The sequence below is a fragment of the Cariama cristata genome, unplaced genomic scaffold, assembly GCF_000690535.1.
Source record: "Cariama cristata isolate BGI_N322 unplaced genomic scaffold, ASM69053v1 scaffold37955, whole genome shotgun sequence".
In the NCBI taxonomy this organism is placed as follows: Eukaryota; Metazoa; Chordata; class Aves; order Cariamiformes; family Cariamidae; genus Cariama; species Cariama cristata.
In genome coordinates, this window is record NW_009619922.1 from 8,518 (window position 1) to 33,268 (window position 24,751).

Here is a 24,751-nt window from a genome sequence, read left to right on the forward strand (position 1 = left end):
GCCTCGTAGTCTATAAAGGCTACGTACACTTAGGAGGGCAATGCATGCTGCACTACCACGCTGCGGCTGGCTAGTAAAAACAAGCCAGCTTACATCAGGGCTACACAAATAGCAAATGCTTTACTCGCACATTGCTTGTGGAGTGGAATTGCTCTGCAGTCCTTACCCTCTGTCCTGTGGGTGTGTGTGACTGACACACAGCACATCATCAGGGGAACCTGCCCCGTTACGATGAGAAGCACGTGCACCTTTCTGAGCAAAAGCATAGAGAGAGCGAGCCTGCGCTGTGCTCCTGGCTCAGCTCCTGAGAAGACAGACAAAATTAGGGCTTTGTTGCAAGGCCAACAGAGTATGAAGAGGAAACAGAGCACACCACATATATTTTCTTTATTGCTGGACTTTTTTTTTTCTTCCTCTCTTTTCAGTAAGTAGGCATGATTCCTTAAAGGCTGAGGTTTTTAATAACAGTAAGGTTTTCCAGGTTTGTTTGTTTTTTTTTGCTGTGGACAAAAAGATACCTTTGATCAAAGTTTTGCCTTAATTACAGTATTTCTGTACAAAAATAAAAGTCCAAAATCAGCTTCTTATTAGCTGATATACCCCCATTTATTTACAGGGTACTGTCAAGAACCTTCATCAGGCAACCAGGTAAAACAGAGAACTCTGTATTAAAGCAGTTGTATTGTATAACTTTGTGTTCTCTAGTCAATTCTGAAGGGCTCTGACCTTTGGCAGTCAGTCTGGGTTGGAGAGTCCAGCCAGAATTATAAAAGAGTGATGTCTTTAAAAGAAAAATTTAATATTGAAAACTTAAGCTGACATTATGGAGTATTGAACTGATAACTGTATTTCCATATTAGGGTAGTCTATAAATATTCTCAGCTACATCTCTCTTTATAATACAGCAGATACAGAATGCAGACTTCTGCTACTTATATGGTAATACATATTTGCAATAGTAAAATCAATGTATGAAAATTTTGAAATTTACTTGTTAATAAAACTGCTTATAAAGTAACCATACAATTGTAACAACTATAACTCTGAACTATTAAAATGTACAGAAAGACTGTTTACACCATTGCACATACTTATTCCCTTTGCTTCAAAAGACTTGTGAAATACAGAATAAAATTAGTCAATTTTTACTGACAGCTCAAATACCCATGCACAATGTGCACATCCATGGAAGCGAGGGGAAACAAAATGTTGGTGTCCATCAGGAAGGCTGCCAGCAGCTCTCCAAAAAAAATATACCTTGCTCTTCTTCCCTCCCCCTTCCCACATGTATACAGGCCAGTAGATTAGTGCAGAATAGATGAACGTAACTTTCAGTGTTCTGAAAGGACAAAAAAAATATTCTTGACTTTTATCAGCAATTTTAGGTCAATACAAATTGGGTCTAATAGCGTAAGGCACTTATTACTGCTTGTATTGCAGTGGATCAAGTCTTAAGGCATTTGTTACATCAACTGAAGATAATAATGCTTTGGAAAATTTTGAACGAGCCAGCAGTTCTAGTATTTGACTATTTCAGCTGATTTTCTCGTCCCCATCCTGTGGTCTTTCTAAAACAATGTTTGAAGATATTTTCCGTGGAAACTCCGGTTCTTGGCTAGCTTGTCAACAGATGTGATCAGTATCATCAGGTCGTTTTGAGGCCAAGCAGTGATATGTTCTATTTAGAGCACAGTAGAACTGGTTTTGTTTTCACCTGGAGCTGCCCTGACTTCCATGACTGCTCACTGATCGAGAGGTGCTGTAGCGTTTTTTCACAATCATACTGATGTAAGCTTTCATCAGCTTTGCAATGTCAACCACCTGGCAAAAGAGTATAAAGAGCAAAGTTCTTAGTATGGTAACAGTATGTCAATGAATTTCTTTAGACACTAACAATATAAAACTGTCCAGCTTTCAACAAAACCCTTTTGTGGTTAAGCAAATAAAAATACTCAGCACTTCTATCCATCTCGTTATGTCTCCCCTTTAGCTTTACAGGGATCTTGAATAGATCTGTAACATTTGCAGCAATTACTTAAATTACCAAGTAGCCTGGCTATCACAACAGGAAGACCACAATAACAAAATTCCTTCTTGCTGTTACCTCACTAGTTTCAAAAAGCAGTTCTCTCTCATCCACCACGATCTTGTAGGTGTTGGCAAGCGGTGCACCAAATGACAAGATATGTTCATACTGAAACACTTCCAGAGGCCTTCCTTCCCCACGCTTGTAGACAGAAACCGCATCAGCGCTGACTCCAAGCCACAACTCTTGTGGGAATCCCCCTTCTTTACACTAGAGGACAAAATGTAAATTAACAGCAAAGGGAACACTAGGAGCCACACAACACTTACTGTTGACGTTCTTGTCTGTAACCATTTTTTAAAATGCGCATATTGCTTGTCCCTCTTTGAACTCAGCCTTTTACACTTCTCAAACTTGCCTGCAACCCATCAGACTAGCATTCCATCCCTCTGTATTTTATGGCTAACTAGTGGATTTAAATAGCTACAGTGCTTGCTAACGGGAGTATGCTTTTAATACCTAAGATGTTATTATATCAGCTGTCTGAGCATTGCGATACCATATTTATGGTTTCGCTACTCTAATGAAATCATAATTTATACAGTGTAAACTGTAGTTTGAGTGTTCAGGAGGTCTTACTCACCTCTACGTCGAAGAGAGTTGAGCCATAGCCAGGCCATTCCTTAATCAAAGCCATATACTTTGCCATAGCCTGCTCCTGGTTCATCCTCTGGAGTTTTTTCCATTTGTCAATAATGCTAGTCCTGGAAGCCGAGATTTCCTCTTTGACCCACATGTCTAACATCTGATCCTCCTCAACCTTCTGTTTGCTGACAGAGCCACTGCGAAAACTCCTCCGCAATGTTCCTTCAAGAAAGCTGGCTCGTTTCTTCTCAGCCTTCTCTGCTGCAGTAAACGTTTTGGTAGACTGCGTAATCCGAGACTTCAGCTTTTGCAAGGGATAGACTTCCTCCATTTCTGGTACGGTGGTATGCAGAGTGTAATCTCCCTGAAGGTACTGAAGACGCAAAGCTGCAAGGACCTGGAGGGTTTCTTCAGGAGCAGGATAATGTCCTCTAATCACTGCTTCATGAGCCTATCAAGGGGAAAAAGGTAGCTGTTTATGTACAAACTGGTCTTTGAAAGGACTAAGAGAGAAATGGGAAGTAGATTTACTGCCAGGCAAAACCCAGGATCTGAAATGAACGGTCCATTAAATAAATCAAGTGTGGTAAATCTCTTGGCAAATTTGTTAAACTAGGCAAGACAGGGTTACCTTGCAGAAGAACTGCAAGGTAATTGAGGAACTTGCTAGACAGGAATTACTGTTACTAGTATGGCTCTTAGTGAACTCACATATATAAGAGCAACTGAATTACTAAAAAGGAAAATAAAATGTAAAAGGGAGAAAATCAGGATCTAAACATCTGATTGGGAGGAAGCCATCTATGTTCAAGGGCACTAGGAAGAAATGGATATCTACTTTTGCTTACTGCTGTCAATAATCTGGCTGTGAAAACTGGTATTTCCAGCTAAACAAGCAAAGCCCTAGGACAGCTTTGTAATAAACCTCACTGAGGGAGGAAAGCAGTAAATCTTCAATGAATCCCAGATAAAGTTAGTGAAACGTTTATATGTTATAGTGGTCTGTAGCATCAGGGATGAGATTCTGAACCAAGATGACACTTTCAAACCCTATCTCTTTGCACACCCATTCAAACCTTTGGAAATGTGCAGCAGCTACGAATATTTTTTTTTTTTTTCATATGACAGTAGTACAGGAAACACACATGCCTCATGTCTGGAGCTGCAGGAATTGCAAGCAGTTTAGTAAACACACAGAGATAATTCACATCTAAGTGCATGCTAGTTCATTTAGGCGTACGCTTAAGATGGAGACAAAATGTGCCTTTAAACACGCAAGACTGTTTCCCTGAGATTGTACACATGCAGAAGAAAGAGTTGTCTTGGGAAAATGAAAGGGCAGTATTTTAATGAGAAAGAGGAACCAAAAGATTTTCTTCAGCGTCGTATGAATTAAAGGACTCGGACTTTAAAATAATGTAGGTTACAGAACTGAAACTGATGACAAAAAGGGAACTTTCTTAATTGGCTGGAAAAAGTTGATGACTTACATCAAAAGCAGATAGAACTGATGTTAGAATGTAATAAGTCACCTCTTTGAGGTATTGCTGTAACATTAATCATAGGGATTGAATGTGCCATGCTTTATAACTGAAATATTATTGGTCTTGGCAAGACATAAAATATTTGGCTAAACACCAGTCAGCACAGAATGCTACATGAAAACAGTCTGCTTCAGCGACTGTGCTTGTTTTAGCTGTTCATACAGAAAACTATCTAAATCTGACTCTTAAACCAATAATGTAATGTAAAATATCTGATGCAGAGCTCTCATGGATTTTCTTCTTACTGTTTGAACTTCATCCCAAAGCAGAGACATTAACTGGCTGACTCCTCAGTATGTAAAAACAGACAGAAAGTCAGAAGGGCAACGTTTCTAAGTCCAACCAAGGCAATCTATTGCCCAGATCCTTCAGCCAACAATAAGCAGTTCTGGTTTGAGCTACAGTAGTAGGCTCTGGAAGGAAACTTTTGGTAGACTCATGATGTAATATGGTGCCTTAAAACCTAAACCGTAAACAAGGAAGAAATACTGTATTACAGTCAGGATGTTTCTGATCCTGTGGAAGGGGAAAAGGCTTCATACATTTGAAAAGTGAAACATCTCAGTTCTTGATCACATCAGGCTTGCTTGCCAACAGAACGTCAGTGTCTTGGCATTGCAAATAGCCTTACACAGAAATCTTTATCTGCCTCTAGCGCCCACTCGAAAGAAGCTGTCCACTGGAAAAATTTTTAGCCATTTGCAATATAGTAGAAAAGGAGAGGGTCAATCAACAATAATAAATGCCATTAGAGAGTTTCTAAGCAACTACAGGACTTCATATAATAATAGAAATCCAACTGCTAACACATTTAATTTTCATTATAAATCAATTTCATTTATTTTATGTTTTACAATATGGCCTCATTCTGAACTCAGCACATTCATTAAGTGTATTTCTGCTCATCATAGCTGTCTTATGGTTACTGCTGAGACTGGACTGATTTGTTTTACTATAGTGCCTATGAAATAATCAGTTTTTGAAAAGAGAAAAAGCTACCGTTTGATTAGTTCTGTACAGCTGCCAACATGGGTCTCTAATAATTAATTTGCTTTCCAATTACACATTTTTCACTTTATTTCTTGCACTTAAGAAAATGGTTTCATAAGAGCAAAATTAAAAGCAAGTATTATCCTTTTTTATCCAGCTTAGAGCCAGTTACCCAATTTTTTACCACTATGCATAAAGCAATTCACAAGTAATGCAGAAGTAAAAAAAGTCCTAACACTAGGTAAATCACATGTGCTTCACTTAGAATAAGCGTATTTTGACCACTGAACTGCCTTCTTTGCACTTGATGCTGGAGTAGTAGTGCATTTAGTTAAATAGACACATAATTAAAAGTCTCTCTGTGCTGCCTAGATCTCTTGCTTTTTTCCTTCTTTTAAAAGTGCCTCATAAACGGAACCTTTGTCCTTTACCTGCTCAAACATAAAGGCAAATTCCACGCTATCTTTTGGGACGTTTTCTGTGTCCAGGAAACAGTAGAGCTTGAAATAGAACTTCCAATGCATCTCCCCAGCTTCAGCAGTGGCAGCAAGCCTGCATGGTTGTGTGAAAAGGGACAGAGAGATCAGATCTGTGAAATCAAACTCCTTTCTAAATTGACACCTGAAGAATCTAAGCAAGGCATCAGCTGAGTTTTGCCTTCTTACACCTGCTATCAATCTGGTATTGTTGACAGGAGCTAATTGTCTTCAGCAATACAACCGACTGATGTCACCTGGGGGGAGAGAGGGGTGGGTGAATGTGTATGTAGAGCCTACAGCAAAATCAAGGACTTACAAATGTTGACTCAGTTCTCAGTCAACTGTTTCTAACCCAAATGCTCTTAATAAATGCTTATTTGTGGCTCAGTCAGGTGTTGATAAAAGCAACATTATTAAGTCCTGTTATAAAATGTAATTGCACAACTCTTTAGACATTTCCCTCTCCTATTATTATGTGGAGAAAGGAGGCTGATTGCCATGCATATAACATAAGGATGACAAACAGGTATTTAGGCTTGTATTACTTTTTCTTACTACAGTGCTATGCGTGGTTTCAATTTTACTGGTAAGAAAAATGTTGTGAGCTGTATTGTGGTGACTTCCACGTGAAGTTAGGCAACAGGTAGTCAGAATGGCAATGACTGCCTGGAGTCCAGTTCTCCCAGTACTGAGGCATAGCCACAATACTAGTTACAGTGGAAAAATTTGTAGTAGTGGAAAAGAAAATGTGGAAATAATGATGAGAGATATTACTCTACTGGTGTCAAGACAGAGGAAAACCAAACACAAGTGAATAGGTGGCTCATGAATTCCTTTAAGAAAAAAAAATAGATGCTTTTGTTCCAGGAACGGGCATGTGTGTAATTCAGCTGCATCATCACAAACAAGCAAGAGAAAGAGAAAATTCAGCATTATTGACACTGGAAATTTATTTAATTGCTACTTATTAGTGGTGAGAGAGAAGGAGAGGCACACTCACTTTTCAAACTTTGCCAAGACATCGGCCACAATGGTTCTGCTTTCAATTGCTTTATCAGTAGTTCCATTGTATTCAAACAAAGCAAACATGTTTCTGCTATCCTCCATGGCCAAGCCACGAATTAACTTTTCAACCACCTAATGAAAAACAGCAGATGAAAAAAACATAGCATGGAAAAGCAGCACCACAGAGTAAGACAAATAATAAGAAAAAAATTCAGAGCTAGGTTTTACATTAGGCTAAAAATGTTGCTAACATGTTCTCATCAGCAGAATTAATTGTTGTCAAATTCCACTTTAATTTTTATACTAAATTATGCTGATTGTTTCAGAATACATATGTGCTATCACCTGGCCAGATATAACCCCTATATTTCACCAACTCAGCAAGAGTCTTACAGTTTTAGCAAGCAACTTGGCTCTCATACACACCCCTATCTACTGAAGTTATTCAAATAATGCCTCTACTGAATTGCTTAGTCTGTCCTGTAATTTCTTCCTGTAAGAGGGCACTACAGTTGGGTAATCCTCTGCAGAATAAAGACAGTTTTTATAGCAGGGATGTCTTCAGAACACACTGGGAGGTTGGAGGGACGGCTCTGTAAGTCTTCCCTCCCTGAAAAGAGGAACCAGCAGAGAAACCCCCAGCACTTCCGAAGTTTAATGCTACTACTATCTGGAACCAGCACATGAAGAGACACACTGATTTTGGGCCAAAGCTGTTCTGTCACCACTTCTCACCTCTCCAGCTGTAGTGTGCGAGTTGATTGTAATCTTACAGGAGCCCCCACCATGGCAATAAACTGTGGATGTCATCTCCTGCCTGCCGATCAGAGCTTCTATTTCATCCCGCGATGGCACAAACTCTCTGCATTTGGTTTTCTTAAGAGATTCGTAAGTAAAAAGTGCGTATTTCTCCATTTCAGTTCCTGGAAACTGGTCACGAACCCTGTGAGACAAATATTGCTACTTCAAGCTGCCGGTCAGTGAAATAGAAAGTTTACTTATTTGAGAATGTTGTTGTTTTTTTTTTTCCTGAAAGCACTTCTATATCCAGTACACTATTTAATTGACACGCTCAAAGGTTTATCTTCGCTGTCAATGGAAGTGTTCTAACTTGTGATTTACTGTGGGATAACTTATATACTTTCATCACTTTGTTCTACAAACCTAACAGAAAGAAAAAACTGAACTACCTTTATAGCATTAACTGAAGGAATTTTATAATGACTCAGATTTGACAGCAAGATAACTATGAAAATCTTGTAATCAGCTCCCTTTTTGTCAGTAACAGTTGTTGAATGAAGACTAAACTGCACTAAGGTATTACAGAAAAAACAATAAAACATACTTGACTGCTCAGTATTGTGGTAGTGTCACTTAGGATATTTGATTTCTATTCCTGATTTTCTTAAAGATTCTCTCTAGATGTTACTGTTTAACACTTAGTATTATGAGTATTCACTAACAACTTTAATGAACTCAACTCTTAATTACTGAAAACTGTTGAACTGTAGCTTTCAGTAGAGTATTTCTATAGTATTTCCAGTGATAAAATATCAGCTTCTTGGAGCTACTAAGGTTTAATTTATGTGGAAAAGTACAGTGATTCGTGATCTACAAGGTATAAAAAGATGACTGCAGGATTATAGAAATGCCGTAAGACGACTATGCATCTACAATATTGAAACCAACCTACAAATGTTGTATCAGCTGCAATTTTTTTAACTAGGAGGCCAGTTTATGAGCTGAGTTAAACTGAGAAAGTGAATCAATGTTGGATTTCTTCATTTCAACGGTTATATACAGTGATTGATATTTTTCACTGATCTTACTTTGGGTGAAAGGTGTTATCTTCAATACAAGCATTTTACAAATATTTATAAAATAATTAGATTTAGGAAAGTGATTGACAAAGTCCATGCTCTAGCAAATACAGCCAAGACTTCTAAATTATTGAGAATAGTTTGTTGGTGGTGAACTAACTTTCCTAATGACACACTCTGCATTCTTCTGCTGCATCACAGCAAGAGGAACTCCACATTCTGGTTAATGCTCAACTGTCAACAATGATTTATTATTTCTTTTAATGGTCACTAATATCTTAGAATTAGATTGGCAAACAGACATTTTTACTTCAAATACATCTTTAAATATGATAATCTATTTTTATGTGCATGATGCATATCTCGTAAAACTAAGGTAAGCAGGATGAATAATTTTTAACAGGTTGATTTGGGCAGTTGAGAATGGGACCTGGGGGTATGGGCTGCAAGTCACTTAAGCAAGTTTATACAATTACTGAAAGCCCCCCCATCTGTCAACATTAACAAATTGTGCATTCGATTCTGTGGGATTTTGCTTGATTCTTCAAATAAGAATAATTCCACCCAGATCAACTCATGCATGCTCTTCCTACAACATTTTCTTTTTAGATTCCTTGTTTGGCATAACCAGTTCACTAAGTGAATGCATCTTCAAGTCTCACTTCAAGATATCTAAACAGTGTTACAAGTTGTGGTGAAGAAAACAGTGAGTGAAGAAACTTCTTGCTTTAGTAGTTCAAAGCTTCTCACCTTTTGAGATGGAACTTCAGATATCTGAGGATGCTGCGACTCGGCAGAAATGTGCAACTCATGCAGGTGAGTATTTGCCAACTATACAGGTTCCCCACGCTCCCGGGGTTAGGCACTTTATTGGTCTGCTTGATGAGCTGACAGTAGAGCTCATCTCGAAGAGGTCGTAAATCATGTCCTGTTTGGAGGATACCTTGGATTATAGGGATGGGATCAGACATAGACTCCAGCTGCTGTAAAGAATTAAATATCTTGATGGCTTCATCCTGCAGAGTTGTGTAGCCTTTGTCTTTCAGCACTACAAAAGAAAAATAGGGAGAAAGGTGCTTAGACTGAGAGATGAAAGAGAAAGCACTCAGGCTTAACTTAGGAATTGCTTAATGCTATTCTGTGACCCTTACTATGCAGGATATTAGAGTGGATCTTTTCCATATCAAATGTGTGATGCAAACTCATTTTATGAAATATTTTGCTATTGATTGTCCTGAATTTAATGAAATCCCATTTTTACATTTTCTGACAACATGTATCTTGCTTGATCAGAGTTTTTTTGATGGACAATCTTCCTTCCAGAGCAACCCACACTGCTGTTGCAAGAAAGTGAAAATCTAATCAGATCGTAAGTGAGGTAAAGCATGACTGCACTATGGAAAGTGATGAAGATACGTGATACGTGATACAAGATATGTCACTTTTGTCTACAGCAGTAGCATTTCAATTAAACCCAAACAATACTACTGAACTAAACTAAATCATTGCCATGACACTGCAGCTTGCTTTTTGAGTGCTGGAAAAGGTGGTGATTTTTTTTGTACTACAGGTTATTCAACGTGGGCTAACAACTTTTACAATCTACTTAAAAGAACCATGCAGTTCTTGGAAGAGATTGCTCTGATGTCTGAATCAGTCAGGCCTACTAACCATCAAAGCACAAAACAGTACAGATGTATGTTATGAATATGAAGTTTCTAACCTGAACCCAACTGCAAGTGAAGGCAATAACTGAGCATCGGTCCATCTGTGGAGCTACATTTACTATGGGAAGACTTTGGCCAGACTTCTGTCTCAGAGGGAGCTAGGTGTTCCTGTCTGTGGGGAATAGAGAGCAACCATGCTGCACCCCTGCATGGGTCAACCAGCTCAGGTGGGGAGAAGATCAGAACTGTGCCTTGCCACTGTACAGGAGGAGGGGGAAGAGAAGGAAAAGGTTTCTCCTAGGATTTTCCTTGTCATTTCAGCCGAAGAATATTGCTTGAGTTACCAGGAAGTCTTTCCTGAAATACCTTAGCTTTTAATCAACTGTGACCTCCCACCCTCCTCCCAAGGATGAAACTTCTGAGCTGAGGCATATCTTGTTTAATAAGCAATTGCAAAATAAGATAAGCAAATCCATTTAAGGACATCAAATTCACAACCATCAATAGCTCTGAACCATTCATTCAAAAAAGACTAAGTTAGTGATTCAGCCAAGGATATTAAAAGACATGATTACCCCTGTTTCAGGAGTAAATGAACCATTACTTTTTAAAACCATGTCCATTCAAATGTTGTTTCCCATAAATAATGCTTCCCACCACAACTGATGAAATTTATACTTGTTAATTGGAAGTTGTGGCTGCTGCAGCTCCTCACATGGGGTAGGAAGCAACAATAATTTGACAAGGAGAATATGATTCAAGGAGACTGAATGAATTGGGTTTAGCTGCTTATTTCAGCACACGGCTTTTTCAAACTCAGTCTTCTTCAGTCTTCTTAGCTGTGTCGCTGAGGGTAACAAACTTACAGTACAGCAGCAATAGCAACCTCTCCTTCTGTAACACCCATGCAGGAGCACAACAAGCCCATGGCTCTATGCTAAACAAACTGCTATTCTCTGCCTCCCAGAAGAGAATAGGGAAACTTGTCTATTTGTATTATAAACATATATTTTGCCTACTGTTACTTCACTAAAGCCCACTGACTAAAAAATCCCATCCTCTGGTTTAGTCTTTCATAAGGAGAAGTGTTTCTATGATTGAAAAACTTACAGTTTAGATTGATGTCCCCGTATGGCAGTGGCAGTAACGGCGAGTGCAACGGATGATAAGTGTAACGGAGAATAGGATTTCTCTTATATATCTGTTCAACTACATCAGCATTCAGGCAGTTTTCCTATTGGGGTAAGAAAAAAGCAGGATTTGGGGTCCAGCATTAAGAATGATGCAATGCTTCGTGCCCTTAGGTTGGCGGCAGAAAAATTAGTCATCGGTGTTACCGACACTATTTGGTGCTAAATCCAGTTGTGGGTACTGTGGCTGCCAGGGCACTCTGCAGGCTATGAATGCTCAGTATCTGCTAACCTCAGGCCTTGCATAAGCTTACTCCATCTGTGCAGTAAAAAACCAACCACAGCAGAGCTGCAGGAGGCAAAAATGAAGTTGCATAAAATTTTTTGAAGTGCATTTTCATTTTACAATCATTTTTACTCCAGTATTTCATAACTGGAAGACATCTGTAAGATGTAAGACATTTATAAACATATTTAAATATATTTCTTTAAAAATATTTCTCCAGCATAACTAATTGGCCTTTTCAGTTAGAATCTACAGGAGCTACCATAACAAAGTAGTCTAGAAAAACTGATGCTGTAAACCTGATGCACCCACTCTGACGTCTGAATACTGTTCTTTCTTAGGCCAAGTTTGACAGATGTGTGACCACTCTCTTCTGTCAGCCCTGAACTTCCACATATGTCTACTGCTCTGAAGAACAGCAGTCATAGACTTGGAATTTAGGACTTGATACTTCTTTTCTATGAGAGAAGAGGTGGCACTCTCCAAGGGAAAAGGTTAGTAGCAGTTCTCCCCTCTTACCTACCTTTTTGGTCTCTTCTGAGAATCATTGTCCTCTCTCTTGAAAGCACATTAGCAAAAATCTCCAGAAGGACATTTTCTGGCTACGCATGCAATGTCTCTAACAGGACCATAAACCAGTAAGCATAAAGTATGATTCTCATCACGCAGAGACATGAGATGCTTAGCCCATACTCTCACAGAACAAGGAAAGAACCATAAAGAAAACAAATCACAAGAGCTGTCTAGTCCACATCCTGGTGTGCTGCTCACTGTGGACATTGCCAAACAGGTCTGCTAACTCATGAACCTGCACACTGCGCTCTACTGCCAGTGTAGACAACGTCTATCAAGTTACACAAACCAGCAAAACTTGTTACTGTTTTCACAGAAAAAAGTTACCCCTCTTGCCCTCCAAGTTGCATTTCATACTTTGCTCTTTTACTGTTTAGATAGAAATTCCTTTCTCAGGGCAGTGAATGCATTCAGGTTCCACAATTTCAGTCCATGTCCTAGTGTGATTAGAACTTAATTTTCTGCTTTATTACCCAACATGGCAAAGCCAACATAAAAAAGATTTAAGCAACAATTCTTTCCCACTCCAGGCCCTCCTGTTTGTGCCTACCTTAATATCCTGAATAAGTTGCTGAGTTGGAGTATCAATTGGAGCTTTTGTGTCAATCACATTCTGGATGGCACTTGACCAGCGGGTCGCCTCATTAAGCAATTTTGTATAGAGACGGTAACAATGTTTGCGTCCATATACAGTTACATTCCAATAACCTACCAGAACAGTAAAAATTATTAATCACAGAAGGTATCTATAAAAATACCCCAACCAAATTCCATCTGAAAACAGCTGTAGTCCCATCAGACCGAAAGTGCTGCATTCTGGATCATGCTGGCAGTTTTTCTGGAACTACGAAGTTGTACAAGTAATTAAGTATCATAATACAGATACTCTGAGAAGATTCTCTCCTTTAAAAAAGCCTAGGCATAATCTCAGAGTACAACCACCATCGTGCCGCCTCCTGTTTGACCCAGTAATCTTAGTAAAAGTGATCATAAGACAACACCGCTACGGAATACTGTTAGCTCCTTGCAGCTTGTGGGCCCTACTTTTCCAGTCCTGTCTAACTGAAAAATCCGAGACACTCTTGCTCTGTATGCGATAGTCTTTCATCATCTGTGGCACATGTACAAACAGGTATAAAGCATGAACTACCTCTTCTGCAAAAAAGTAATTAATTTCACACCAGTGAAGAGACAACTACGATAGGAAGAGCATTTCAGTTCAAATTCTCTCTCTGCATCATTGTATAGGCTTTTTATGAAGCAGATTCAAGTAAACAAAATCTATTTCATCTTTCACTAGCAAAAGCCTCTTTGAAGCGTCAGTGATCCCAATGAGATTATATAGGGCTGTCAACAGTCACTTCTCATTTGCAAACAGCCACTTCCAAGTTGAAAGCCAGTTTTGAAAATGCACAGCAGAGCTGACTCAGGTGTAATATGTAGGTTAGCACAAACTGGACCCTTACTGTAGATCTTCCTATACTTGTTCCACCAATGTTGGTACTCACAGTTCCTCAGCACATAAAATAATGTATGAGGAGAGTGCTGCTCATATGTCTTTCCCCAGGTCTTTGATGTGTAAGCATAAGTGTTCACACTAACTTAGCAGCAGTGTCAGTCTGTGATAACTTGAGTGTTGGTGAGAACAAACTTTACTCCTGTATACATTATTACCTCTGTTTTTCGCACAGTAATTCCCTGTAAAATGCCTCTGTGAGTTAGGAACCTGATTTGTTCATCAAACTGCAACCATAATAATCCATTTAAAAGATTCTTATGTACTGTTTGTTGCATTACTAGGTAGTAGGTCAGAAGGCAACTGAAAGTATATTTGAACAAGAGCAAACAATTACCTGTCTCTTTGAAGATTTTTTCATCAGGTGGGACCACTGAGCAGAGGCTGTTCAGGACCAGCGTACCCAATTTCAAAGCATTTTTCTCTGAACTCTTGTAGTAGTCCAAAGAATTGTGTGTCAAAACAAACCAACGCTTCTTTAGTTTTAATGAAGACATCTTTGGGTTGTTCTTTACTTCCTTGTGTAGCCATCCTGTTAAGAAACAATTTGAATCATGCTTTTTTTTTTTTTTTTTAAACAGAGTTGGAAAAAATTAGGTTGCTAAACGTTAATTGTATACTTTCAACAACAAGAAAAATATGATGTGAATTGTTTAGCCCACATATTAAACAACTTTAAATAAAATTCTCAAACCATGAAATGATGAAGATATAATAAAATTAATATGAAAACTTTTCAACTTTGGTGTTTACCTAGAAAAATTCTTTTGTCAATTACAAAAATACTTCTGTCATCATTACAGTGTTTTCTTACATGGCACAGCAGGAGTATAATTTCAGCTGTATTAATTTGTGAGTAAACTCCACCATACAAAGATGAGGCTCCAACGCTACCATGCTGGCATATTACCCATGATTGTTCCCACAATAAAATCTCTTCGAAGCTTAACGGATGTTATTTACTTTGTTACTGCCCCACTCAGTCCTTACCCCTCACAATGAATTCTTGTCCCTCCACTCTAGTGTCCCCCTTTGACCTCTGGAGCAGGGTTATCCAGTGATGCATCTCCTCAGGAGTGTCAGCATTACAGTGAAGAACACGATTAGCAGTGATGATCACAAATGAATTGGGTCTATGAAAATAAAGGAAGATTGAAAAAGCCTTTCCAATCAACATACGTACTGTTTACCTCACTCACCATAACCATAAACACTGTCCCTAGTTTGCATTTTCTATTCAGGCAAATACTGTTCACATCTAAAACATTTATTTCAATACCACTAAACCTAAAAAAAAAAAAATTAAGCATTTGAAAGGACTCTTATGTTGGATACACACCAAAATGCTAGGGCTCTGAATGGTGGGAAAGTTTACATTAAATTGCAACTTGTCCTATCTCAAATCTATGGTGAGAAAAACCTCCAATCTTTAATCAGCTTTGGATGTGAATCAGAACTCTATTTCAGGGTCAGGTCTATTTAGAGTGTCTGCTTCAGTGGTTACATTAGCTAAAACCAACTACAATTTACAAAGGTCTATAGTGAATCAGCATGAGAACACAGATTCTTTTATTTTTAATGCAGTGCAACCCAATTTGCAAAGAGTACAATCTATTTTTAATGAGAATCTGGCTTTTACCCAATCCTACACCAGGATTCACTGAAGCATGAAGAACTAGCCCAAGTGAACTGTGCTGATGGCTCTCTGGATTAGAGAGGCAGGTTCTTCAGCCTGCAAACGCTTGCTTTAACCCTTTATCATTAATTTTTTTTGTCGTGGAACACACACAGTTTTTAAGAACTGTATCAGACGTAGAAAATGGCAACGATGCAGTCTGGGCCATGAGCAGCTCACGGGTCTTCCTTTTACAGTTCTTGCAAGAAGGTAACTGGGTAGAAATTAGAATCAACTAAAAATTGTTTATGACGATGGAGAGGTTCACCCAAATATGATACCATTCTCCAAAAACAGTGTGTGCCATGTAAAAGCTAGATGGATGACAGGTTAAAGAAAAAAGAAAATAAAACTATTAGGAGGAAAAATTCGAAAACTATGTGAAGGGAGGTTACAGTAAATCCAGTAACAAGAGAAGTGTCTAAGTTATCTTGAAAGTTATCTCAGAGTTATCTACAGCTAGTGCTCACCAGTGCCACAGAAGAGGGTAAGGGAGTGATCAGAATCCAATGTTTTGGTCACAGTCTCTGTGGTGGTGAAGTGCTACATTATTCAGGAAGAGTGGTGGATGAGGAAGTAAGTCAGCATGTGAACTGAGCAGAAGAATTTGTTGACCATGTTTTAAAATGTGTGAAGAGGAGGCAGCTTTAGATTGAGCTACATGAAGCACACTCTAGAAAGCTGGATAATGTGGTACACAGGACAGAAGCTATAGATGAGCAGTGGCAAGAGAACTGAAAAAAGAGAGTGCTAAGGTATAAACTAAGGTAGATTAAGCTATCAAACAGGAGCCTATGATCAACAGTAGCCAACCTTCCAGGCTCCCCTCTCCTCCTCCCCAGTTTAGGAAAATGACAGAAGGCCTGTTCTTGGTATTCTTTCTGAATACAGATTCAAAGGGCTCTCTGCTCAGCTTCACTCTTTTGAGCTTGCAGCAGTGGGCTCGTATGTGTCAAGATAAAATAATCTATTGCCTGTATTAGTCAAATTCATTTCCTAATTGAAAAACCTTCCATCACTGATTTAGACTCAGAGAACTGAAAAAAAGAAATTACAAGAAAAAAAATCTGTGTGAAAAATGCTTACAGGAGAAATGCCTTTCTACCTTAAAATTTTGAAAGCTCTGGACATTTGTGTTGTATTGTTCAGGAAACCTGGGCTTATAATCACTGTTAACTTGTGGTATGAGGGTCTTGGCAGGCCAAGGACAAACCAGTAATTTAAACCCAGCCATTTCACATATGTGGAATGAGGAGACTGGAATGTACTCCTACATTACAAATAACACCTCACAGCCAGTAACCTTATAACCAGAGTCATAGCCTGAACCCAGATTACTTTTTATCCCCCAAAACACTGTTACTAATTCAAGAACTAAGAATATCCTGACGGTTATTTTTTATGCTGCATTGTCTTCTTTGTTACAAGACATTTTTATTCTGGGAGATAATTCTCATCCCTGTAGAATACAACATTCTTGCATGAGAAGCTGAACAGAAAAATGTTAAAATGAACTTTTCTGCCTACTATATTGCTAAAAGACTCAAAAATAAGCTGCTCTTTTTCAGGAGCATTACTTGTATAAATGAAAGAAATATTTAATCTTCTACTTTTGGATCACTTTAGGAGCTGAACAGTTCATATATGAAGCAGCATGAGGGAAGTTAGTGAGGCCCCCACAAAAACCATGACCATTCCTATTCCACGTTTTAACATGTGGTGTTTAGTACTAATGAAAAGGGAGGCAATAATGAATCACTTTAATGCATGGTTGGTCAGTAGAATATAGAGACTAAAGTATAAATCACCTGATTTTGGCTAGGGAAAGGAGAAAAAGAAAGTCACCAGGCATGGTTCTGACTTACCTATCTGGATTGTCAGCAGCGCAGACAGAATCAATTAGTCCTACATCGAGTGTACCCTATAAACAAATATCCAACCAGAAAAGGAGGAAGACACTTATTATTACATTACTCACAGTACTCAGAGACAGGTGAAAGGAGCAGCAGCTTTGATCAAGCAAAATGAACTGCAGATTTGGGCATCAGTTTGTCTTAACCATTAAAACTGCTGAGGGGAAAACTAAGAGACTCAGATAAACAGATACAGTCAAAGATTATCTCTAGTTAAGCTGGAGGCAGCTCAAAAACTGCTCTTATTTTTCTATGCTTCCAAACCTGCTTGAATTTTTCACCTAAAAGTGCCACCCCAATATGAATGGCATCCTCTCAGAACAAACTTCTGAAGTCATTAAGCACAAGTTTTTATTTCCCTTTGCTTGATATTAGGTTCCAAATATATCCCATTTATTCCCAGTGTATGTTGTATGGATCATAAATGCAGGATCAAGAGAAATCTCAAATTTTCAACTCTTGTTTTTGTATTTTACTCATTAACTGTTATCTTTGCAAAACTTTAAACTCAAGCATACATTGTGGTGCAAGGGAACTGGACCAGAAGAAACACACCCCTGAAAACAACACTCATTTTTCATCAAGGTGAATAATGGGAGAGGAATCAGGAGTTACACTCTCTTCTCGTATAGCTACAGGACCAAGGATGTGGAGCCTCTAGCCAGTGTCACAGCTACCACTGCATTTAAGGAAACCTAGGTTGTGACTCTCAGAAGCTGTGGCCACCACAGTGCCTCTGTTTTCTAAAAAGATTTGCTTTGAAAAGTTCTTCAGATTTAGACTTACCACAGCATTCTGTGGATTTGCCTGCTCATCGTGCATCTCTTGGATCTCTTGCTCTGTGGATGCGTGGACTTGACTCAGTACACTAAACCACTGGCTGTGGAGAGAAAGACAGCAGTGTAAAATGCTGTTTCTGCACAAGCCTTCTGCCACCTTTGTTCTGCAGAGATCTAGCAGGTTCTTCAGGTTTCTGAAATTCCTTAGGATTCCTTTTGTCAACATGCATAAAAGCAGCAAGGCTTTATGTCAGTTCAACTAATACTGGGTATAAGCAAGCCCCTCCAGGTGTCCCATCCAAGCTCATGTCATACTTGTCTTCCTGGAGACAAATACTTTGTACAAAAAGTGGCAGTAAGCACACTGAAACATCTGAGTGCTTAGAGAGTATTTGTAACACATTCCACACATTTCATCTGCAAAAAAATAGATTACTAGCTACACACAAAGCCCTTAATTGGAAACCCAACCTTCAGATTATAAATTCTGCTGCACTGATAGCATGACTGGTAATAGTTTCTTACAATGATACTTCTGCAAAGAGCACCCAAGTCCTCAGTAGAAGCACAACTATGAGAGGAAAAAGAATAAAAATGCCAAGCAAATACCCACCCAAGTCCTCGGTAGAAGCACAACTATGAGGGGAAAAAGAATAAAAATGCCAAGCAAATACCTCTACACTTTTTGTTCCCTATGGAGCATTGGAAAATCCAGCTGCTGGAAGGACCAGTGAAGTTGAACCAGAGACAATTTGTGCCACTCCAGTGGCCTTGTATATATCCACAACAGGAAAACTGGCAGAGAGGTTTCCAGTACCTCAGCCCCTAGTGCTGAGCAGCAGTTGCAGAAGGATTTAATTCCAACCACACCTTTTGCTTCTGGGAAATCTCTACCCTCTTGGCACTTGTATAGGATAAAGCTCAACTGCTCTAAGCAATCCCACTGAAATCTGAGGGCAGAGCTTGGCCTGTTTGGCAGGTTCCTGAATGCCATTCTTTTGAGATATGAATTTGCCATTCTAATGAAAACCACCTGGGGCCAAGTTTTCAAAGGGCTCAAAATCCCAGCCTTTGAAACAGACTCCTCACTTTTCTGCAGAGGCTCCTCCACAACCACCAGGTTGAGGAAACAAATGCAAAACTACTGGATTTAAATATAAAGCTATCTTTTCTGCAACTGCTCATAGTCACAGAACTTATGGCTAGGACACTCAAGTGCTGCCTCCTTAACTCCAATATTCAGAAGCCAACTGTTCCCCATAATGTAGGTATCTGGAAACCAAACTGCCAAAACAGCTTGAGAAAACATGTGTAGTCTGTCAAACAGTACCACGGCTGCCGTATCCTAAATCCTTTCTAACAGCTCATGCTTTCGTTAGAAACAATGCAAGGCATGAAGAAAAATGAAGATTTAGAGTGCCTGACAATAAAGAAGATGAGAACATATTTAGTTCTGATCCTTTTGTTAAGACTCAGAGATACCCACAGAGAGGGTATGCTTAACACTTACTTTGCTGGATGCAAGACAAGGTCCCTGAAAACCCCTCAAAATGAGGGAAGGGTCATTTAGAGAGAAGGAACCATCAGCTGAAGACAACAATTTCCACAAACTAAATTCAGCTTTCTTTTTTGGGCTCAGGCATTGCAAATGTGTTTAAATGTCAGTCTTCTATTTAAAAACAAGAAAAGACTTCATAGCATTGTATGCACATTTAGTAATAATTTATTAGTGGATTTTAAAGAACAATTCAGAGTTTTCATAATTTCATGTAATATTTGTGTAAACAATAAAAGAGAAAATAATCATGACACTTTGCAAAAGTCAAAGGCAGATTTTACTCTCCTTTTGCTTTCTTCCCTCTCAGGACCTCCTCTGTCTTTCAGCTGAGTCCCAGAACCCAGGAATAGGGAAAAAGACAGGCTAGGGGTTTGAAAAGAATAAACCCTCAGCGATGGCTGCCCACTGAAGCATTACTTCTTTCCTCAAATATACTTCCATGATCAAAACAGTAATTCCTCTTTTGGAGGGGGCTGTCAGGTTTTTCTTGTTTTTTACTCTTCATTTGAACAAAAAGCAACCCCAGATCATGATCTAGCCCATGTACAAAATCTTTTTTTCAATAGCAGATCCAGAACCAACACAGTCCAATAATTCTGTACTTCACTTTTAACAATACCAAACATTAACAAGGCTTTGGCTTAAGTCTATCTACAAATTCTAACACATATCCTCGTTAAAGTCCTCTGGGCTGACTGAGAAAAAAGAAACATGAAATACACTGGTAGAAAGTAATTTAATCTGGATGGTATGTTATGTGTACTATACGCAACAATAGTGTATAATGTCTCCTCCTCCTCCATGTTTAAGAAAGAAAATGAAAGAGAGGCATGACAAGTCTTTATGCTGATAATTTCTTATTGGTCCCTAGGGCACGTACACAAGTCTAATAGAAGAGACTTTAGCTAAGCCTTCATTTTAAAATAGACTCACATCACACAAGACTCTTAACAGTAACTCCTGGAAAGCTCATAACTTGTTTCAAGGGTAATTTTAAGGATGCTTAAAAAAATGAAGAATGATTCTGCACGGTAAGCATTGCTAAATTTATACTCAGGGTCCTGTGATATAGGAAGGTATTATACTTTTAAAAAGAATATAATACAAAACAACTTTCAAGGCTTCAGAGCAAAGTAGCTCAAGTGATGTTGACAGAGGCATCTTGTATTCTGGCCTTTGGGCAGCAAGACAGTAGGTAATAAGCTTTGATTACTAAGTTCACATTATTTAAATGCTTGATTTTTATGGGCAAGCATATTATTATCTCGCCTGAACTGTAGTGTGCGCATTTTTATTTTTTTTTAAAAAAGATGCAGTACAACTGATCTGACAAGTCAAGCTTGTTCCTTACCTACCAGCCTCCCCCTGCAGTTTGGTATGGATCCTTTAGCAAAAAAAGCAAGACCCTTTTTAAACCAACAGAAAGGGAAACACTTTGTTGCACGCTCTGCTTATTCATAAACACGCTTTCACCCTAAAATCCAGTGACCATGTTACAACTTTGATCTGAAGAAATTTTAGGCTCTGCTTAGGCAAACAGATCCCAACCCTAAAGAACAGTATTTTATTTCAGGCAGATTACAGGGTCTTAAATATTGGTTTAATCTATGCAGCTAAACACAGCAGGGTAATGCTGACGACTGCCTCTCTACAGACATACTGTACTTCAGAAAGTTGCTAGTAATAAATGGGTAACAGCCAAATTCTAGGCAAATTTTCACTGGCAGTCTGACTCTTCCCAGTAATGTTCTGCCACAAGATTTTCTTCTCAGCAGGCCTTTAAAAAGTGTTAAATGCAAATTAATGACAAGCACAAGTCAGAATGGCACAGAGGTTAAAAAGGAGGGGAGGGGGAAGAGAAGAAAAAGGCCTGATGATTTTCATACCTTGCATCCTCAGGAGACTCAGCAATTAAGTGGTAGGTCCTATCACCCATTATTAGATCAATACCATTTTCTTTGCCTGTATTATCAACAATCTCTCTGAAAAGAAGAAAACACCAAAATGGAGCATTAGAGATTGTCAACATTTTGAAAATTCTGTTCTGCTGAGAGGCTCACAAACTACTGATACTTAAAATAACAGCAGCCAGCCTTAATCAGGCTCATTTGCAAGACTCACAATGTGATCAGACAGTATTAATTCACCAAACTATAGTTGTGTTTTCTGCCTATATAGTACAAACATTCAAACTATTATGAATGTCACTATACCAAGGTGACTAATCTGTTATTGTTTTAACAAGAACTAAAGAAAAAGCATTATCAAACCTCAAGAGAGGCAAGGATAACCGAGTTGACAAATGGATATATTTCTGAACTGACTGCATACCCGAGTAATTTTTGGAGTGGTAAAATGAGAGCTCTTGAAGATTAAAAACAAAAAGCAAACAAAACCTGGCTTAGTGATTCTGTGTGGTTGCAAGTCAGCATGAAGACAATTCCAAACATGACTTCCAGAAAAAGCTGTGCACTCATCTGCTGAAAAATGACATCTTTCTAATTTGACATCTTTCTGATTTGTTTGGACATGTAAGTATCGATATATTAAACAATCATGAACCACAAAGCACAAGATTTTTAAGGAGTAATTTAAGTAGTACATCAGGTTTTCCTGAAGCTTAAGAAATCAACTTGATTTACTTTTTGCTGTTTTACTGTATTTGTCTGAAGCTTATTATTTCCTTAACTAGCTATATATCCTTATCAGCTACACTATTCTCATAAGTCTCTATCCGACAAACAATATATACAAGCTCTGCTTATCAGACTCATGAGGACTATTTATCTGCTATTAGAACAAAAAGCTATAATTCTGTACTGTTTTCCTTAATTTGGTTTCCTTCCCTCCCAATAACAGTGTCCAACAGAATACCTCCCTGTTCTGTGTTTTAAGTGAATCAGCCTAAGATTCATTTAATTTCAATGGGTTCCCTAATATGGAGTGGTGAAATATCTAAGTTGCACAATATGTTAGGAATGCACTCAGTGAATATTAAAGTTACCTAGAAAAGATATTTCTTATTTCTCATGACATACAGCTCTTTAAATACAAGTACCCTTTCTTTTAGCTGTTTTATACACAAATAGTCATTGATTGAACCTGCAGTTCAAGTTAGGTTCAACAACATTTACCTAACAATTTTAAAGGTACGCTCAGCAAAGAACTACAGGAAGAAGCCAATGAAACAATGCGGTGACAACAAAAAAAAAGGTCTAAACATATTAGAAAAATATGCTAAATAAATGCTATGGTACATGAGACAGGGTCAAATTCAGTTTCAACAACAAAAAAAATTGTGGTAGGAACTTCAGTCTTTATTCAAAGATGTACTTGACGCCCAGCAGCTCATTGGTTTTAAAAAAGCAAGTCAGGGTGCCCACTGAAACTATTTACTTTGTCCTGCTTGAAATTGGGCTCAAACCAAGACTTCCAAAGAAAATATGAATCTAAACTTTCAATTTAGTTTAAGTACTCTGTTAAAGTAACAAAATAAAATGGACAGTTGCAGATTACAAGGAGCAGAGTGGAATCAAGTGTTACAGCCATTTCTATTTTTCTCTACCTTCGAAGAAAGCTTAGGTACACTTTTATACATAAATGAGACTACCAATGTTAGCACATTCTAATTTTTAAATTAGTTAGATAATCTATAAGTTCACAAAGCACACTGACTGTTTAGAAGGAAAAATACCATCCCTTAGAAAACTTTTTTGATGCATGCTTCAGGAAGCATAGAATTTCAAGGTGTAAGGAACTTCAGTTAGCAAGATGTAAGTTACTAAGTTAGGTTTAGTAATTCTATGGAGGGATTGATTCACGGACTCTGGCGCGGGTAAAACCAAAGACCTTTATTGTTTACAGGTTTGTGCTTATGTAGATTCACTAGCTGTCCACGCGCCCTAGTTTGTTCTTGGATTGGTTAACCCCTGCTGTCCACGCGCCGCGGCTAAGCTTTTAATTGGTGCTGTTAATCAAGACATGCGTCTTCTAGTTTGGGTCTCACAGCTGTGCTTCAAAACATTTTTATCTTCAGCTCACTTTCTGCGCTTGCTTCATTACTTACTTTCTCAGACTATTTCCTTCAAGGCTATGTTGTTCAAGGTCGCTCGCAACACTCCCTGTGAATCCCACAATTCTATTTTTTTTTAAATGAACATACACATTTTAAAGACTTTTCTACCACTACTACAATTACTTCAAACATGAAAAAAAATCATAAATGAATACAGAAGATACAGCTTTGACCCATGCTAACTTAAATATATTCAGGGCCTATTAATTCTACGCTCTTCATTCTAGGTTTGCCTGCAGCTATGGACTTGGCAACATGCCCCAAATTGCCTTGGGAATCATTACAGACTAAGTAGGGCCTCTAGTCTGGGAGAAAGCATAGATGGGTTCATTATAGCAGCAGTTTTTTGAAGTATTTGGCAGTGGCTTAGCTCTGGAGCACTTCGTAGACTTAAGACAGCCAAGTGAGGACAACACTTGCTTTCAATAACTTCATCACACACACTCTCATGCATGCTTTCACACAATTTGAAGGCAGGGCACTCAACATCTTCCCAGATTAAGCCCTAAGTACTATTTAGGAAGAACTATGGCTAACATAAAAACACATAAACTTACTTGGCTGTTCGGACATCAATGGCACCCTTTAGCTTTTCTTCACTGTCATTTTCAAAGTACATCAACCTGGACTGTCTGAGAACAAACCATCGTTTCTTCCAGTTCCTTCTGGAAAGTGTAGATGATCCACCCCCCTTCTTGTGAAGCCAACCCTGCTTGAGTGCTTCCTGCTTGGAACGAAACCACAGGAAGGTCTCATCTTTCAGGACACACCAGCGTCGCTTCCATGTATTTATTAAGCCACCTGGCAAGAGAGACAGACGTGGGTTTATACATAGTTAAGACAAACAATTATATTATAAAACAGAAGCTGTGACCAAACCAGTGCTGGAAGATGCTGACCAACAATGCTGCAGCTAAACTGAGTCTCTGCTGTAAGCCACTAAACCAAAGATCTCATTTTTGCATATCCTTAAGGCCACCAATATTGTTGGCAATCTAAAGACCCTTAAATTATAAATTATAATAAATCCCTATATAACAAAAACATATCTGTAACATATATATAATTAT

At 38.5% G+C, this 24,751-nt stretch overlaps 1 protein-coding gene across 1 annotated transcript; it reads right to left on the reverse strand.

Moving 5' to 3' along the window:
- Positions 1-1,532: 1,532 nt before the first annotated feature.
- Positions 1,533-24,507, reverse strand: LOC104162650 (unconventional myosin-X; the record flags this gene model as incomplete). The annotated part of the gene is made up of 15 exons (XM_009701429.1): positions 1,533-1,821; positions 2,105-2,296; positions 2,670-3,122; positions 5,637-5,757; positions 6,685-6,821; positions 7,425-7,632; positions 9,260-9,557; positions 11,287-11,410; positions 12,716-12,873; positions 14,019-14,213; positions 14,672-14,814; positions 17,222-17,277; positions 18,056-18,149; positions 21,493-21,588; positions 24,239-24,507. Coding segments are annotated over 15 exons (2,655 nt in total), but the record flags the coding sequence as incomplete, so codon positions are not given.
- Between the last annotated feature and the right edge of the window lie 244 nt (positions 24,508-24,751).